The sequence below is a fragment of the Aythya ferina genome (genome assembly GCF_964211825.1).
Source record: "Aythya ferina genome assembly, chromosome: 5".
NCBI lineage: Eukaryota > Metazoa > Chordata > Aves > Anseriformes > Anatidae > Aythya > Aythya ferina.
This window is the reverse complement of record NC_140301.1, coordinates 55,308,573-55,327,189: the sequence shown is the minus strand read 5'-3', so window position 1 is coordinate 55,327,189 and position 18,617 is coordinate 55,308,573. Positions and strand designations below refer to the sequence as shown.

The window sequence follows — 18,617 nt, the reverse complement described above, 5'->3', positions numbered from 1 at the left end:
ATAAAATACATGTAAGTGTGTAATTCAGTAAAACCTGAAATTAATTGTGCTTAACTAAGGATATTTTTATTTTGAATAGCATGTTAATTTCTGGAGTCGCATCAACTTTACTGTTATAATGCATCCACCATGAACAAAACAACATATGGTCTTTATCAACTGTTTGCCAAATTCAATTCTATTTAGTGGTACAACTACTAACCACTACACTCTCTTCAGGCAGTCTCTGCTACATCCAAACACCTAAGAAAAATAAGTCCTTTCCATCTCCCCAAATTCTTACCAGTATCTCAGGTACTGACTTCTCTGGAATACAGTCTCTCCAGAAGTTCTTGTATACAAGCCTGTAACAATACCCATTGGAAACACGTCCAGCACGACCTTCACAAAAGAGCAAAACAATAATTTGAAAACTGCCTAAGACTGATTGTCCAAAACACGTCTACAAGACTTCTGGACAGCTGAACAGTATGCAACAGCTGATGCTGCAGGCAGACCAGTGTTTTGCTCTCTTGCAACAGCTGAGCCCAGTAAAGACTCTCTCTCCTTCCCTACATATGCATCATATAGAGTAATTTTGCTTTCACAGCAGCTCTAACAGAAGTTACTTATTGTACATTTCACCCAAATACCTCTTCCACACAGATGCTGATTTGGAGCAGTTATTTTTCTTTCATCCATTTATCTCAGTTGAACAGATGAGACATCCTGCTTTAAAAGACACTTCCTCAAAACCAGGAAAAGGCAAGTCCTACCAAGTCTAATACAGATAAATATGTCAGCACAAGTTTTGGCATACCCTCAAACTGAAGATCCTACATGCAGAGTCAAGAGGCTTTGAGTTTATAGAAATGCACAGTGAACATAGTTGGATTTCCTACTTCACTCTATAGCTATCAAAAACCTTCTATAGAACAACAATTACATATTATGACAAACAGCAAAATATTTTTATGATCCACTACGTATAGACAACACATTGATTTGAAGGTCTGTCTTCACAATTCCATACAGCATTCACTTCAACAAACTAAAGGGTACTCTACTCAGTGGGATATGCCACCAGAGTGTAAGGCCACGTTTTTAAGTCATGTGCATAAAAAAAAAAAATCTAAGTCTCCTGCTATGCAAAATGCTGCTGCTGCTACTAGTTGGCTGTCATACTGGTCACGTATTGGTCAGCTGTCATAACCAACAGTGACCCAGAACCAAAAAGCAATAATGCTGTGACTGTGAAGTCCTCAGATTTAAAAAAAATAGATACTTTTATATCTAAAGATGTCACATTTATTTATTACTCCTTACCACTGAAACTAAAGACTTGGATATCAACAAGTACTAATTAGAATAGGCAATACCAGTTCTCGTTTAACCTTGGGCTACAAACACTGGTATACACTGAAGACACTGCTGTAGATCTTTCCCTAACTTGAGCAACAAATAGACATGAAAGAATTTTTTCCTGCAGGAAATCATGAGTAGTAAATATCTAGCAGTAGCTTTCTCCCTTTAAAGAAAAAAAGGCACATGATTAAAAAAGTAACTTAAATAACAAACCCTCCTAAGTTTTATGGCTTGTTAATTTTAGATTTTTACAATAATACACAAAATTTACCTCTGTAAAAAACAGTTGAACAAAATATAGCACTCAGGCATAGTTCTAAAACCAATTTTAATACCCTGACATGGTAAGGAATAAAATTTTTGTATAAACAGCCCATGACAAAGATCATTAATGCTTTACACTAAATAATAAAAAAAAAAAAATAACAGAATTCTTCATCAAGGTTAACTTCTAAAATTCCTTTCCATTCCTTCCTGCCATCTTACCTTTTCTTTGATAACAGTTGGTTTTAGATGCCCAGCAAAGTCGCAAACTTTGATAATTAGTTTCCTCATCACAAACCAAAGTTCTAATTAAGCAGAAATCTATCACTGCAATTAAGAAAATAAAATTTTAATATTAAGAAATAATTCATCCTCACAGCAGTGTAATAAATACTGTTGATTTTGTGTTATCAGAGAAGGAACGTTTCAATCATTGACATGTCCATTATTTTCTTTGTTGGTTTTCTAACAACTAGAACCAGGCTACTGAGAGCAATAACAGTACTACAAATAAATTTAAACTTAAATATAATAAATGTCAAAGATAGTGATCTTCAAAAGGCAATCATTCTGCATTTAGATATTCTACATTTGAGTTTGCCTAAACAGACACAAGTATTTTAAAATGAAAATATATTCAGAATGTGAATAAAAAGCTTCAGGTACTTGTGTCATAAGGTATGAATCTGCGTGTTACTGCATCTAAAATAAGGGGTCTCTTTTCCTCCAGCAAAAGATGAAAATTTGCACCCTGCTCAACAGCTCTACTATTTGTCCATATATCCAAGGTTTAAAACTGTTTCCTCTTGTAAAAGAAAGAGCTCAATAGCTGTCAAAATTGAACTCCAACTTAAAGGCTTAGTGAAACGGTGACGTGTTGAAAGAGTTAGGCAAGCACAAGTAAGGCAAACATTACAAATAAAATGCACACGCAGTTTCAGAATTTAGAAGACTTACCATACTTAACATCAGGAACTGTTACAGAGCTCTCAGCTATGTTTGTAGATAGAATAATCTGGGTTTTGAAGCAAGAAAGGAACAAGGAATGAATAAAGAAAAACCTAGTTAACATGTCTACATGAAAAAAATCCAACCTAGTATGAAATATAATTGTGGTGTAAACATAATTCTGCTCTGCATGTGAAAGAACAAGCAATACAAGAAAGCCTTCGCTTTATTTTCCTCATAGCAAAAAAGTATATTGAAGTAATACAGTATATGACAAACATGAAGAACGCAAGTATTTCCTCATGCCTCCATCGTAACAAAGTAACTCAGTATTAGCAACAATAAAGAAACCAAGTGAATAAGCAAAATGGGGGGGCACAAAGCAGGAGACCCCCCCCCCATACAGAAGGAGTATTCTGCTCTGCAGTGTCTCTGTCATGCAGGCAGAAGAATCGACATGCACAAACTATCCTTCAGGATAAAAGCAGTGTCACACAGTAATTTAAGTGTAACTTCCTGTTATTTCTACATCTCTTGAGGTCTAAATACTAGTTAAAGCAGTATTTTTATTTTTACTAGTTAAAACTTGGTAAGAGCAGCAGCTTACATCTTGACTATAAAAAAAAAAAAAACCTGCTTCGCCCTCATGCAGTTAAATTTAATTGGCACAGTTAATATTCTTCATAGCAAAAGCATTTGCACACTTAATAGAAGTAATGATTCAACAATATTTACTTTTCTGTAGCCAGGAACTGGAGTCAAAAATACGTTGCTTTGTTCCTCTAATGTTACACGTGAGTGGAGTGGGTACACCTGCCACCTAAAGAAAACGTATTAAATATTTAGTGATGCAAGAACATAAAAATTAATTACACCTCTATGCTAAGTCATAGATGAGGGATTCATGTTCAAGTATAATCAATCTGAAATAAATAAATGTGGTTTAACTTACCTTTTGTTAAATATATTTGTGAGACATGAATGCATGCAGCTTATTTCATTCAAACCTAGGGGAAAAAGTAATCAAGATTTTTCTTTTTAGTGATCATTAATAACTCTAAAACCACTTCTCCCTTCCACTTTAATTCTTAACTCCCATCTGTTCTTTGGGAGTTCCACTGCCCGTTCTTTGACTAGCACAATAATCAATCTGTAGTCCAAGCAACTAATTAACAAAGCTCTAAACCTTTAGCATCATAGACAAAAACATACAGAAGATATGTTCTTCTGTATAATAATAAACTGTAAATAATGCTATCTGATCATGAATGAACCAGAGCCATGTAATTAAAGATATAAAGAAAAGACAACACCATGATGTGGAGCTGTTTGGACTCAGCCTGCCAGATCTACTCAATCCCACTAAGTAGCGCTCAACTATCTTGCTGTTTAATGCTTCCTACTTGACATTCTGCCTGATTACATATTTGAGTAAGACACCAAAGCTTGAATCCAATTTGTTTAAAGATAATTAAAAGAGACTTCATCCATGATTGGCAGAATTAGACTGATTACTAGGCTATAAACAATATTAACATTAGCTATTAATTGCCTTCTAGACACAGTAGGTATTATCTGCTGACCAATTCTGGAAGCGATGAGAGCTCAACGGGACTCCAGAGAAAAAAAAAAAAAAAAAAGCAATGCCAACAGGAAAAGCAGATCTTGGAATGAAAAGCTGATTAGTAACAAAATCTGGCAAACACACTAATGCAGTATGGAGAGCTGTACATTGAGAATTGAAAAAGAAAATACAAACCAGACAAAGAGGTTGACATGAGCAGAACAGATTAAACTTAGGACAGTAGCAGCACAATCCTTTGAAAGAAAGCTAAAGCTTTAAGCCATGAAATTCCTGCCATCAGCAGGTGTGTGTGAAGAACAGAGAAATCAGGCCATCCCCATCCTGTTCAAGCTCCTGAAGAGGATGACAAACGGTTATTGCTTTTATTTAGCCTACCAGCTAGTCTTGCAGAAGCATATTATATTACTTGAAAGTCTAGCTCAGTGATCAGTCAGCGCAGCCTAAGCTTTTTCCATTTTTTTTCCCCTGTAACAAGCCTGAAGAGCCATACACCAAAGGATATGCTCAAGAAACAATTAAAAAGTCACCACGTCAAGTGTTCCAATGAAAATGCCAGAATTAAAGACTGGTTGTGCAAACTTAATGCAGACCACTGGGAATACGTGTGTGTGTGTGTATACACATATATATAAATACACAAACACATTTATATAATATCTATTAAAAATACAATTTTACAGTTAACATAGCTCTTTGTATCTTTGTATTACCTGTATTACCAGGTAAGATAGGAAGTGGAAGTGCTGTCTTTCTAGCACTACTGCTAGCATGCCTACTCCTAAGCTTGGCACAGCATGGAGATTCAGAAAGATTTATAGAGTTAGAAAGTCCTGGTAAGGCCAGACATCACCGTGCCCAAGGAAAGAGCTGCGCCTCCCAGCTCCAAGGTGCTTCTCCCCTTGAATATGCCCAAGGGTCTTCAAAGTGTTCATGGATATGCAAGCTTGCTAGTTGAGGGAAAACAATACTTGAAATCAACTAGCCGTAGTTAAATGTATTTAACACAACTGGAAGAAATGCCAGGAGAAAGCATGTTAAATGACAAGAAAGGAATAAGGAAGTTAAGATCTACATGTATACTCACCTGGTAAAAACACTAGCACACTTCCACGCTCTGATGGAAGACTCGAGGTTTTGTTCTCCCTAAATGAACATCATTTCATCAGTTTTTACAACCTCAAGCTACTTTATTACCACCAATATATTTTATCTTGAAAGAACAAGAACAACTATCTTCTGTAATATATATCATTCAAACTTCCTCATGAATGGAATTTAAAACATCTAAAATTATGTTTTCTGATAAAACATATATAAAAATTGGAACTAGATCATTAGGTTTAGTTTTGTCTTCAAACCAGAAGCATTCTTATTTACCAATTAAATTAATCAAATAGCTTACTCAAGATTTTAAAATGAAAAGGCAGTACAGTACTAGCTTATATTCCATACAAACTGATTCAGTAATTTCTCAAGTATACGTTAATGGTCTTGCATTTTAAAATAATCACTAGATTCCTTTAACTAAGGTCTACCGTGCAAGAAAACTAACCATTATCAAAAACTATCAAGATCACAACATTAATCAAAAATATCATCCTCTACACTTATCGGTTATGAGCCAAGAGGCTGAAATCACCTTAATGTAATTCAGAGTTTTTATTTTTTAGTAGTAATCATTCCCGCTGAAATGCTGATGTCTTCGTGCTTGCTTGTAAAAGGTAGCTTATTAGTAAACTGTAGTTCATATTTGGCTATTCTGAACTACAGTAAAACAGCTTGATTGAAAAGATAAAAAGGAACTGTCAAAAAAGCTTAGAAGACATTTATAAATATATTGTAAATAGTATTTCATTCTAGCTATATAAGCTATATTAACATATATATATTTACACTGAAGTTACTGTGTGTGCACACGTGCGTAAGTTGCTGCCAAATTTATCCCATTTATATAACTCCAGCAACACTTGTATTTTGGTAACTGCTTAGGTCACCTTATGCAAGGATTTCTTAAAATTTCCAAAACTTAAGTAAGATTTGAAAAAATTAAGCTTCCAAAACAAAATCATTTCTTCAGCATACATTTACCAACATGTAAAATACTTGGGACCAAACCCTACCCCAACAAACATCCACCCTGCATTAGGCTGAAGTTGCAGAAGCTACTTTAATGTATTTTGTAGAAACCAAACATCAATTTACAAGATGTAGAGCAACACACACAAAAAATACTTATTTCAAAAGACAATAAAAGAAAGCACTACATAAACAAACAGTGAAAATTAATGTCTTGTTTATATTCTTCTTTCATGGCTTAATGTATGTATTATTTCACAATACAAAATATTTATATGAAGAATAAAACCACAACTACTGTAAGATTAAGCTCTGATCAACAGCAAAAAATGCAGTTTCTGCATGAAATGGCTGGCTTGAATAGCCAGTAGCCAAAAGTGTATTTCAAGAACACAGGACATTCAGTAAGACATGGAGTCTTAATATAACCAGCCAGAGCAGAAATCACACCAATACATAAAATAAAAGCAGGGATGCATAGGAAAGTGAGGAACTACTAAGAACTATACTACACAGGCTGCTTTAAGTCCTGTTCCCTAATTCGTGTCTCATGTCCCCTAAGGACTGCCGGTAACAGATCTTGAACAGTATCTTACCCATTGCACTTCATCTCCAACTCATCAAATGACTGAATCAAAGACACCGCTACCTCATACATTTCCTTTACTATCACTGGCTTCTCAGCTCGTTGAAGAGGAAGCTGTGTGGAGAAGGAAGCATAAGGTTAACACAGCAAAACAGGCTGAAAGAGTCTGACTTACGTCTGAAGTGATTCATCAGGTGCTTTTCAATTAAAACTGATGCTGCACAGAAAATGTACAAAGCAATAACTTAATCTTGAGCATTCATTGCCTTCTAAATATGTATTTTCCTTCCAGTGTCCTACCATTCTAATGCTAAAATAATGCTAGAAAATTTACGTCGGATATTTACTTGCTTATGATGAGCACTAGCCCACACTTCATCTCCTAACTTTTGTAGTACCTGCTTCCTATCCAGACATAGCAAGCATGCGTGACTAGTCCCAGTGCACAGGAACGAGATGACAAGAAGAGGAATTTGTATAAGGAAGGATAAGTCCTTCTCACAGATTTCTACTTGACTGCAAGTATATCACAGACCTCCACAGACCTCTGGTGATCCAACAGAAGGAAGGGATGACATCCAAAGGGACCTGGACAAGCTAGATATGCAGGCCCATGTGAACCTATCCCTTCTTGAAGTGGCTCACAATAGAATCACAAAAGGATCAGCTTTTGCTTCTGCAACTTCAGTCTTCACCTTTCCTAGTAGAACAGCCTGCTTGTAACACTACATCACATTGACCCTAGGTCACCTTGATACTTGGAGAAAAACTGCTTTTCTAAAAACCTTGAGAAAGTTATCTTTGTTGTTGTACAAGATGGACTGGAGGATGAAAAAAGCAGTCTACGAGTTTCTCCACTTCTCCAACTCCTCCCTGAAATGACCCATCCAGGCAGACTTACCAGGTGTACCACTGTCAAACCCAGAGCTTCTTCACTGCATTTTACACTCTCTATAGTAATGTTTTTCCCCTGAAGCTTGATTAGTCCATGGGAAAATACAAGCAGCAGTTTTGTTAAGGAATACTATTTTTTTTTCTCCCAATATATGCAACAATCTAAGCAATTTTATATTTTCTGGGCTGCTCAAACATTTTGTTTTTAGATTATCCATGCTTTAAAAATTGTCAAATTTGTCTTTTCCATTTTGTTACCTATCGTGCCTTTAGTATTCTTTAACATGACAAGGCTGTCACATCACTGTTAATAAAAGGTAACAATGTGAGAAACGGGAAGTCCAAAAGCCCAGTCAGAACTGCCTGAAATAATACAACATCATCGGGATTGCTTTTGACAGCAGTTCACTACCTTTCATCTGGACTCTGACTTCAGTCCCAGGGATGTGAAGGAGTTTTCAGATTTGCAAACCAAAAATGGAGCTCTCTTTTTTGCCATAGGTAAGAAGTAGAGAGATGGAATTTCACAGAATTTCACACCAAAGACTAAGATCAAGACATCCCCCTCACACACACACTTTAAAAATCTGCTTACAGAATTAAATTTGCAATCAATTTGCATTTGATATCTACAATCCTATCCTACTGCAGTAGGTAAGCATTTACAGGACACAAATAGCTGTAAATTTGCCTATAGATACAGCCCTCATACACTTTTCAATCAAAACCAGTGTTGATATGACAAAAATAATGATCCACTTAAATATCCAAATCAATGTACTTGCTTAGAAAGGTCATTACACCGAGAGAAAAGAAACTTACTTCTACAGACTTTTACTCAAACAAACAGTAGCACCTATAAATGACCCAATATTTGGGCAAGAGTAAGCCAGTGCTGTACTGAAAAACATTTCTCCCTTCTTTTTATTCTTTTTACTCTTTTCTACAAATGAAGCCATTTGAGAGGAAAGCTTTATCTTTGAAACAGCAACATCTATTGAGCTGTAGCAAAGTGTTTACAGTAAACAGGCATGGAGAAGACAGAAAAATGACTGGTATTTCTATTTATCTTTCTGATCACAATTGGTATCAGTGACTTCCCAAATTACCCAAGCCAGAAATGTTCAAGGGAAAAAAAAATTCTTTTCAAGCATAGTTTTAAAATATTATCACCTACAAAAGTGAGGGATGAATATTCAAGCCAAGAGATCTGCAGAATAAAACAATTCTATGTTAATACAGTAGCATCCAATTAGAGTAACTGGATAGGAGGATTTTTTGAGAAGGGACAAAGGTTCATACCTCACAGCAAACTAGACCATTAAATGACTGAACTGATTCAAGTCGAGAAGCTTTAAGCAAAGAGTTATGATTTATGATGCCTGATTTTATAGCTATGAATTTTAAAGCAAAGATGAAACCTGGAAAAAAAAAATCTGCCTAAAAAACACAGTATTTGTTTCTATTCAATACTGTATTCTATGTGAATTTTGTATAGGCAAAAATAGAAATTTAGAACTACAGCCTAAAGCCTGTACACCTCAGACAGCTGATTTTGATTTTAGCATATTTAATATGACAGTGCTCACATTATTAATTGCATTAACTCTCAGGCTTGGCCTTTATTTTGTTTTTATTTCAGAACGTTACATAAATCATCTTAGACCTTCCATGTTTTTAAGCATTTCTCTAAAATCTATTATTCAGAGAAAATCTCAACACACAGCTCCATAAGGAACAAATGCAAAACCAAACATCAATGTTTTCCAATTCTATTTTTTTTTTTTTAAATATTAAAAACATTCAAGAGCACTTCTGTGTTTCTAGGTTGCCCTAGGATAAAATAAGTTCTTGAGCAACCATATTCCTTTCCTCCTACTAAACAGAATGGCTATAGCCAGAAGAACACAACATTAAGAAACAAATGAAAACTTAAAAATTAAAGTTAAATGCTTGTATATGCAGAAAAAATAACATATATATAAAAAGGCATAAGGACTGAAAGCAGTTTCCTTTTGTTCATGATCTTTGAGCTGAAAGGTACGGCAGCTGACCTCCAGCTGAAAATGCATCAGCTTTGACAAATGCAACTCGACTTAAGTAGACTTCCTACTGAATTTCTTGGTTATCTTTTTGTAGTCATTTATAATAAAAATCTTTTACAAAAAAAAAAAAAAAACACACACATTATTACATAAAGTCCTCTGTGTTATCTATCCAGGCTGCCATACTAACGTATACATGTTGACAGGCCAAATGCTATATATGTGTGGGGTTGTGTTTTTTTTGTTGTTGTTGTTGGGCTGCATTAAAGCTTAAAACAGTTGAGAGCATCCTAATCTGGCTTGCCTGTGTTCAGGCATAACCAATAGCTGTCCTGTGTACAGAATAAACCATTATTTTCTTCGAAGTTTTCCATAAACTGTGGTGTGTTTTTTTGTTTGTTTGTTGGTTCTGTAAGATCTATAAAGCCCTCAAATGCTACTTTCTGCAGACTTATACATTGTTCGGTAGTTTCCTTCAAAGATGAACAAAGTGCCAGATACTAGTGAAGATCCCCAGCCCTTTTCATTCCTTTTCTATTACGTTAAGGAAAAACTAAGCTACTCATGACTCTTGTTGTATCAAATTCTAATTAAAATCCAGAATTGTAATGCAAAATCAGTTACTTGCAATTTTGTTACATGGCTTTCAACTGACTATTCAAATTTCTTTCTTACTATGTCCAATGAAATAGAATGACATTTACCATACCTGGGAATGAACAATGTGCTTCAAATCATCGAGATAATATTCTTCAATATCGTAACGTTTGCCTTCCACCTTAAATACATAGGCTGGATTCAGACCATTATGAACTGGAAGTGCAAAGTAATTAGCAATTTCTTCACAGTTGATGGAAGCAGACATCAGTATTACCTTTAAAAAAAATGGCACAGTAAATGTAAAACATTCATTTTGATGCCAAATGTCATGCCACACTGGAATCTACCAATCTCTACTTTCTTCTAAAATCTAATTTTGGTTACCACAGTCATGTATCCTATGTACATTTAAGACAACCCAAGCTGAATGTTAAATAAAATTCCAGTGTAGGATGTGGAGAAAAGTAAGCACCTTTAAGGGAACAGCTCAGGCTAGATGTCCAGGGCAGACAACGTGAAGATTTTTTCCTCTGGTTCAAGTTCAACCCCCAAACAGACAGTGGTGCCTTTACCTCTATCAAAAGATGGGCTTACTCCTATGAGTCTAATACCTGCAATTATACCCCAGCTTCAAAAAAATGTTAGTATAATTATTTTTGAAATATGTCAAGTTTCACCTAAGTTTCAATTAATTTATGCAACTTAAAACTTTCAAGGATCACATGAAGCTCCTTTCTGTTTGCTGACTCTAGTAAGATTCTTAATCTATGTTCTTGCAAACAGAAAAGCAGAAGTCACATATACTACCTGGTGAAGCCTTTTTTTTTTTTTTAGTTATTATGAAATTCATAATATGTGAAGGATGAAGGAAAGGAGAACAATAAAGTGAAGCATTGGTATAGTTATTTATCCTCTAACTCCTCTACATGGAACATGGTCCCACTGCTCAGCACTACCAGCTAGAGTAAGTTGGATCGATTCAACTTGGAAAAGGACAAAAAGGAAGAAGTTGTAACGACCTGTGTGATTTTCAGTTTCTTCACTCACGTCTTCCGAGCTACTTTTATAGCACTACTTGTGAACTGGAACACTCTCAGCCCTTTCTTGTTTTCACAACACCTTCCATAAATTCAAAAATAAGACGAAATACACACAACACCCAAAACAAAAATACAATGAAAAAGCATTCCTCCTATGAAGGAGGAATTGCCTGACAGGCAGGTAAGCTAATGAAGTGAGTATCGTACCACAATGCTCACTAATCTCCAAAGCACACACTCTTAAAGGCACAAGGAAACACAGAAAAAAAGATTAAATCACTGTGTCTTTCATGATCCTGAAAGAAGGAAAAAAATCTGAAAGGATCCAACTGTGCACGTTATGAAATCCCTCTCACTACAGCATGAACTACCTCGTGGCTCAGTGGATAGGGGCTCACCTCTGCTAGGAAAACAGGCTCATTATAACCTTGTCTGAAGGCTACTGAAACAAAATTCAATCTAAATTATTCTAACCACAGTTACAGGCAAGCAGTATTCAATTACTACTACTTCTACAACATCTTTGTAATTTGCATTCATAATAATCTACAAAGAGTGCTTTCAAACCGAAAGGAAAATGTTCTCAACAGCGTGCTGGAAGGATCCCATTACTAAAACAGAAGTTTGATCCACTTCCAACGCAGAAGTTCAGCAAGAAACAGATAACGTCAACAGTTTAGAACACACTGGAGGTGTGCTGAGAACTGCCATCAGTGCAGGCAGTTCTTTTCTTCATCAAGGAGTCCAGAAACACCTGGGGCTTTAGACATAGCCATGCTGCACATCATCTGATACCGAAAATATTCACTACGAGAACAACTTAAGATGTCCCTGAATGGACATTTTCTACAACCAGGGAGATTGTTCTATGAAAACAGCACTATCTTGATCCTGTTTCCACTATCCCTAATTGAGGCAGCGAACAAAGCATGTAGATTTTGCAGCTTTTAGCTAACGCAGGGAGTATGCTGTGTATCAACCACAAGGACAGGACTGAGGCAGGGAGTACAAGGACAGGACGACCCTAAAAGATAAGGGAAGAAAAGACTTCATACACACAGATAATAGAACCAGCAAGAACTGGCTTGGACTGCTGAGTCTGTGAAAGAAAGGCAGGTTCAGAAGTCTATCACCAAGGAGGACTTCTGGCCTTCATCAAAATACCAGAGTACACTGGCTGACCACCCGAGGACTCCAGTGCACATTTGAATAGGGGCAGGAACCTCTGTTAATAATTCTTTGGTTACTTAATGAATATGCAATAGACTTATGGGGGGGATGAAATGAATACGTATATATTCCATTAATATAAGCACCTTGGCAGTAAACCTCCGTGTGTGTGTGTTAGGCAGAGCGATCCCCCCCACACCCAGGACCGTAATAACAAATACCTGCTTAGTAACTTTGGTTACTGAGTTTTCACTGCGTCAAACAACTGCTTATGGAAATTGCCCTCTTGGGTTTGACCCAATAGAGCCAATCCAGAACTCTTCTGTTTTCTTTCAATGACCCCACTCTTTAAAATACCATCCTTAGAAGAGCCCATCAATTGTCTGCCCTATGGATCTAGCAGCAAAAGCCTGCCAGAAAATTCAGCGTAGCTGGTAGGTATAACAACAGGCAGATCTTGTACTCCATACTCTCACCATCCTGTTAGCTGATATAATACCTAATTATCTGCTACATCTGAAGCCTGCAATGCCCAAATTAAGAGACATGTCCTTTATATGTATTTTTGTATGATTGTCAACGGTAAATTTTTTTTTCCCCTTTTAACAGGCCTCCTTGCACCCCTTTGTTTCACAAATCCAGGCCTGTCCAGAGAGCCAGAAAATCCTGCATTTTCTAAATCAATCTGCCACATGATCAAAGTCTCCTTTAGTTTTTCAAAAGGGAATGAGGTAGGAGACATTGTGCTTAGTACATAGTTTCAAAAATGAATGACCCATTCTGCTCTGCTAAAATGCAGCAATTAAGTGCCAGAATTGCCATCTCCCTGCCATAAAAAAAAAAAACTCTACAGGGGTGAAAGGAAGGCACCCATAAATATAAGATCATCTCAGATTTATACAATATGAAGAACATTTAGATGAAGTGTCAACTACAAAACAGGATGCAAAAGAGAAACTCTTCCAATAAAAATTTTGAGGAATTTAACCAGAATTATGGAGACCAAGAAAAAAAAATCATTCAGAAACCTTTTAGAGACAAATGTTTTCAAACTGAAAAGATGACAGGACTTGAAGAGATTCCTGATGTTGACACTAACCAGAAAATCAGCATCGATGGCAAACTTCAGAAGCTGAGTACAATCAAATTATTTGCCATTCTTGGCAAAGTTCTAAGCCAAGTTCTAAGTAATGGTGAATAGGTTTATGCTAATGTCTCTGAAATCAAAAACAAATAGGGAGTTTTCTTATTGGCAACAAAAAGGATAAGAAATAAAATATAAGTACACAGACATGTCCTATGCCAACAGGAAGGGCATTCTGAGTGACAGCACGCTTGGGAGACTTAAAGACTCAGTTATGAGTTGGAATCAATGCAGTTGATTGTGCGGAAGAACCCTGATTCCCTTACTTTAGCAACAAAAAAGGCAGCATAGATTCAGGTTGTCTATGTTTTGAACAGAACAGTTTGCATTAAGGCAACAGCTGACTGAAACACTTAAGGGACACGTACAGTCTTATAAAAATCCTGCAGTCCCAAACAGGGGCACAGAGATGCTCTGGGTTAGGCTAACTCTACCACCCCCTGTATTTAAATTTCTTACAGTTCACAAGTCTGTCCCTTTGAGACCACAAAGACTGAACACATCATGATAAATCTCTGCAAAGTGTTTTAGTAAGAAGAAAGTTTCCTAGCAGACAAGCAAATATCTCAGCCATGTTATACTACCAGTTCTGCCTAGAAACAGCAATACATTTCTATTTTTTACTATTTGCAAACAACCTTAACAATGCCATAAGTTCAGAGTTAATGTTACCATATTTAACCAAGAATAAGCACTGCCCTCAATATCCAATACATAACTCTAGTTAAAAAGACATCTTGCATTTTTCTAGCCTTAAGCAGACTTTGGAAGCTAATGCATTTTAACATGAGAGAAAAAAAACAGTCTCTCAGAACACATTATACTAGCCAGGAAAAAAATGCCCTTCAGCTTACTTGCTTATGAAGACTAGCAAACTAAATATTTTAGTTAAAAATAACAAATATTAAAGCAAGTTCTTTAAAATCTTACCCTTTGTAAATCAAAAAGATGTAACACTTTATTCTTGAAGGAAACTACCAGAACATGCTTTGAACTTACCTTTACAGACTGTGAATTTGTACGCAACAGTTTACGGACTACCAAGAGCAAGAAATCCATTTCTTCTGTACGCTCGTGCACCTGGAAGAATCCACCATTTCACTTTTTACAGGTTTTCATTAGGTCGTGCTCTTCTTTCTGGTGATCTCTTCCTTTGCTGCTTATTTTTGTTTCATGCACTTTTGTAACTTGTAACAATACATTTTCATGGTAGAAAATGCATCTTTTAAGATTAAGGCATTTAATCACGTTTTAGATCTCAACACAGCAGTTCAGATGACGGCAATATCCTTTTTAAAAATTCATATGACGCTGTTAGATCATATAACTTCTAGCATAATGACTAGAAAACCAGTGATGGGCTCTAGATTTGACAGTAACAGCTAAAGTGACACCAAGGATGGGTAACTAAATTGTACCGGGAGGATCACAAATGATCCAGGCAGGGAATATATCCGCTTGTCTATCAGCTGGGCAGATCAAATAGATTCCTCTTGTTCCATATAGCTGCTAGGCATGATCAAAATACCCAACTACTCTCTAAAACATTTTCTGTCCAATTCTTCATACATCCTAGCATCTGACTTTTTTGGCTGCTTCTTGCACAGTTCAATAAAGACTTCCACTCAACATTATCAATGACAAACAAATCCCTTTCTTGAATCGTTACAGTTTATATACAATTAACAGCTTTTTTTTTTTCTTTTTCCTCCAGAGCTCAACCTTCTAAAGGTCTACATTCATTCCTGTTTTTCAGGTCATCCTTGAAGGATAAAAGCTCTTTCTAAAGGCAGTGACATCCAAGAGAAAGAAGTGGCCCCTTCCTCATACGCCTAGTTGAACACATTCTTGAAATCCAAGCAGTAGATTTCAGAAGCCATCTCAAGGTGCTCATACTCATCTCTAGACACTCCCCAAAATCCTCCCCAAGCCCTCAGTTCTAAGCTTCACTGTTCAAAGAACACCAAGAAAACACTATTTCAAGAACCATTAGTTTAGACAACGTATACAAACACAAACAATCTTCACTCATTTGTAAAGGTACATACCTGTGTTTTTCTTTCTTTAGCACAATAAGAAAGACAAAAGGTAAGAATTTTCTTAATGTAGAGATTACATTTTTTTCACCAACTCACCTCATCAATGAAAATGTGCGTGAACTCAGTTAGGCTTTTGGCACAAACTGCTTTCTGAAGAAGTATCCCAGCTGTCATGTAGAGCAACCGTGTCTCCTTTGTGGCAACCTTCTCTAAAGCTACCTAACACACATTGAGAAACAAATAATATAGAAGTGAACAGATGTTCAATCTATTTCCTGAATATGGATCTCAAAGAACTCCAAACAGAAATATGGTGTAAAGTCATCAGAATTATTCACTTAAGCTTAGAAACACACTTGTTTAGAGGTTTTAACAATACCCAGAACAAGTTACCTCAGAAAGCAATTTTCTCTAGGAAAAATCAAAAAGTCTCAGATGCTTATAAAATAAAGGATAAAAATTTCAGCTGGTCTAGCTATGGGCTCTAGCCTGAAAATAATTCTTTACAGGCTTTTAAAGGTGCATACATGAAACTTTCTACTAATATCCTCAACTGCTGTGTAGAGAAGTACAGGCCTGGTACACTAGCAGAAGCCCTGAGAAGCGGAGACATGGGATGTGGCACAGAAGAAAGCTGGCATAGGACGAGAGCAGATAAGGCCAAGTCTTGGCACTGCAGACCTCATGATAGAAACAACTTCGTAATGGTCAGTTAGTCCAGTTAGAAAAAAGACCGCAAGCTGTACAAAATGTGATTTCTTTGTTTGTTTGTTTTGTTTTGTTTTCTACTTAGTAACAGAACAGAGTCTCTAACACAGGTAAATGGCACCATACATAGTAAATTCTGTTTTAACCTGGAGCTGTGAACCAATGCAAAAAAGGAAGTAGTCATAGGGTCATGCTTGCTAACATGCTAAGTGGACGGAAAAAGGATGAAGAAAAGAAAGAAAGAACAAGTGAGAAAGAAGAAACTATCAATATAAGTATCATTTTTCCCAGCAAAGGGCTCTCAGAAATGGACAACTCACCATAAACATCCTCCCCATGGCCAATACCAGTGCAAAACCACCAGCCCAGGGAAGCTAAGTCCAGAGGCAGCTATTGTCAAAGTACCATCCGAAACAATAACCACAGCATTTTACTGCAGTTATTGACCATTAAAGCAGCAGTATTTGTGTCGAAATTTGACAGTAAGTTTATAAATGGAGGGATAGAACAGCTGAGTTTGTCAAAGGGAAAGGTGGAGGTAGATTTAAGTGGAAAACTGGTTCAGGTTTCTGAAATAAGAAACTATGACAGGACATTTGTGAAATAATGCATGCAAGTTTTGTCATAGCTGACAGTAAACATAATAAAGTCAAGCAAATCAAGTGTGTTAATTCAGGATTGTAAAGGGGAAAAAAATGACAGAATGTAATTTTCCTGCAACAATTCCAGTGATTAATGATACAGATGCATCCAATTACCAGAACACAGACAATGAAATTATTTTTCTGGAGTCTAACTAACATCTCCATTTGTTTAACTGTAAAAGCTTAAACATTTATTTATCAATGTTTAACAGTAGACAGCTAAAACCCTGCAATTCCATTTTAAAAGCACATTCCAGAACATTTCTTCAGTGTGCTACATATAATTAAATATAACCAAGAAAGCAGATAAGGTGCTCACTTTTTCCTTTTTTTTTTTTTTTTTAAAATACAATTTGAAATGTTATACCTGGTAGCCTACAAATCCACCCAGTGTCCATGATCGTTCCTTACTAATCCACCTGGCGATGCTGCTGGCACCAATTTTCCGAGGCTGGGTAACAGCAATATTGCAGTAGATAGATCGCTGAGTGCAATAATCCAAAACATACTGTGGAAGCTGTGTGCTCTTACCACTGCCAGTTGCTCCTTGTATAATCACAACTGAATTGCTTTCTATCAGAGACACTATCTGAAACAATTTTTCAAGAAAATTCTTAAGTCTTTGAAAACACTTAGAACAGATTGCCAACAGATTCAAATTATCAATAGCTTTCAGTGGAGTAACAAGTCTCTAAAATATTATGCCTTCTTTCTATCATCTCTTAGGCATTAGCAGATCACAGAAAAGAACATGTGCACATGCTCACATTTCTATACTTTACATATACATCTATAAAAACAGTATAATAGTAATGTTTCTTCCTGAAAGGGTTTTTGTGCAATGGTTTGTGCAATGAAAAAAGCATCCCCCCCCACAAAGAAATGTAAAAAAGAAACCAATCACCAATCAAAACAACAATCACACGATTTTCAGCTTTATTCCACAAAGAGAAAGTACAATGAGATTACCTCTTCCTTGTGTCTGGCTATAGGCATATCAGCATATTTATAGTCAGATATTGGCACAGAACTCCCAACTCTTGGCTCACACTTAGGTAGGGCAGTATCTAGTCAGAAAAATAACCAAGAATAAATTTTCACAATACAGAAATAGAAAGATGAGCAGAGGAATACAAACACTATTTGAAAACCTAACTTTTACAAAGTTTAAGTCACATACGTACGGGTATTAATAGAAATAATTTTTACTATGAACAGAACGGAGAGATTTTCTGTGTTAAAGCAACTGCTGTTTTACTGGCGGCTGCTCTAGAAGAACTGTGTATAAACCATGGTCAGTGTCAAGGACATACACAGTTCTGTAATTCTCTCTGCTTTCCTCTTAACTCAAAACCCAGCATTTTTGCACAGTTTGCATTACAAGTACGAAGTCCACGTGTTCCTGAGAACTTTTTTTAATGATACTGAAGAAAACATGCCTATTTGTGTACCCATCCTTATGTGTCACCACTATTTTTCTACTTCTTAATTAAACAATCTTTTTTAAGAATCTCTATAACCTTTCAATGT

At 36.2% G+C, this 18,617-nt stretch overlaps 1 protein-coding gene across 1 annotated transcript in view; it reads right to left on the bottom strand.

Moving 5' to 3' along the window:
* The window catches only part of TDRD9 (tudor domain containing 9), a 64,672-nt gene that overhangs the window by 25,061 nt on the left and 20,994 nt on the right, over nt 1-18,617 (bottom strand). Inside the window, exons 3-14 of the mRNA XM_084521840.1 lie at nt 18,057-18,154; nt 17,455-17,676; nt 15,832-15,954; nt 14,696-14,776; nt 10,452-10,616; nt 6,814-6,917; nt 5,226-5,284; nt 3,509-3,563; nt 3,292-3,376; nt 2,566-2,623; nt 1,831-1,935; nt 284-381 (exon numbers count right to left, since the gene is read on the bottom strand). Coding sequence (XP_084377966.1) covers nt 284-381; nt 1,831-1,935; nt 2,566-2,623; nt 3,292-3,376; nt 3,509-3,563; nt 5,226-5,284; nt 6,814-6,917; nt 10,452-10,616; nt 14,696-14,776; nt 15,832-15,954; nt 17,455-17,676; nt 18,057-18,154 — 1,253 coding nt within the window. The remainder of the gene's footprint in view (nt 1-283; nt 382-1,830; nt 1,936-2,565; nt 2,624-3,291; nt 3,377-3,508; nt 3,564-5,225; nt 5,285-6,813; nt 6,918-10,451; nt 10,617-14,695; nt 14,777-15,831; nt 15,955-17,454; nt 17,677-18,056; nt 18,155-18,617) is intronic.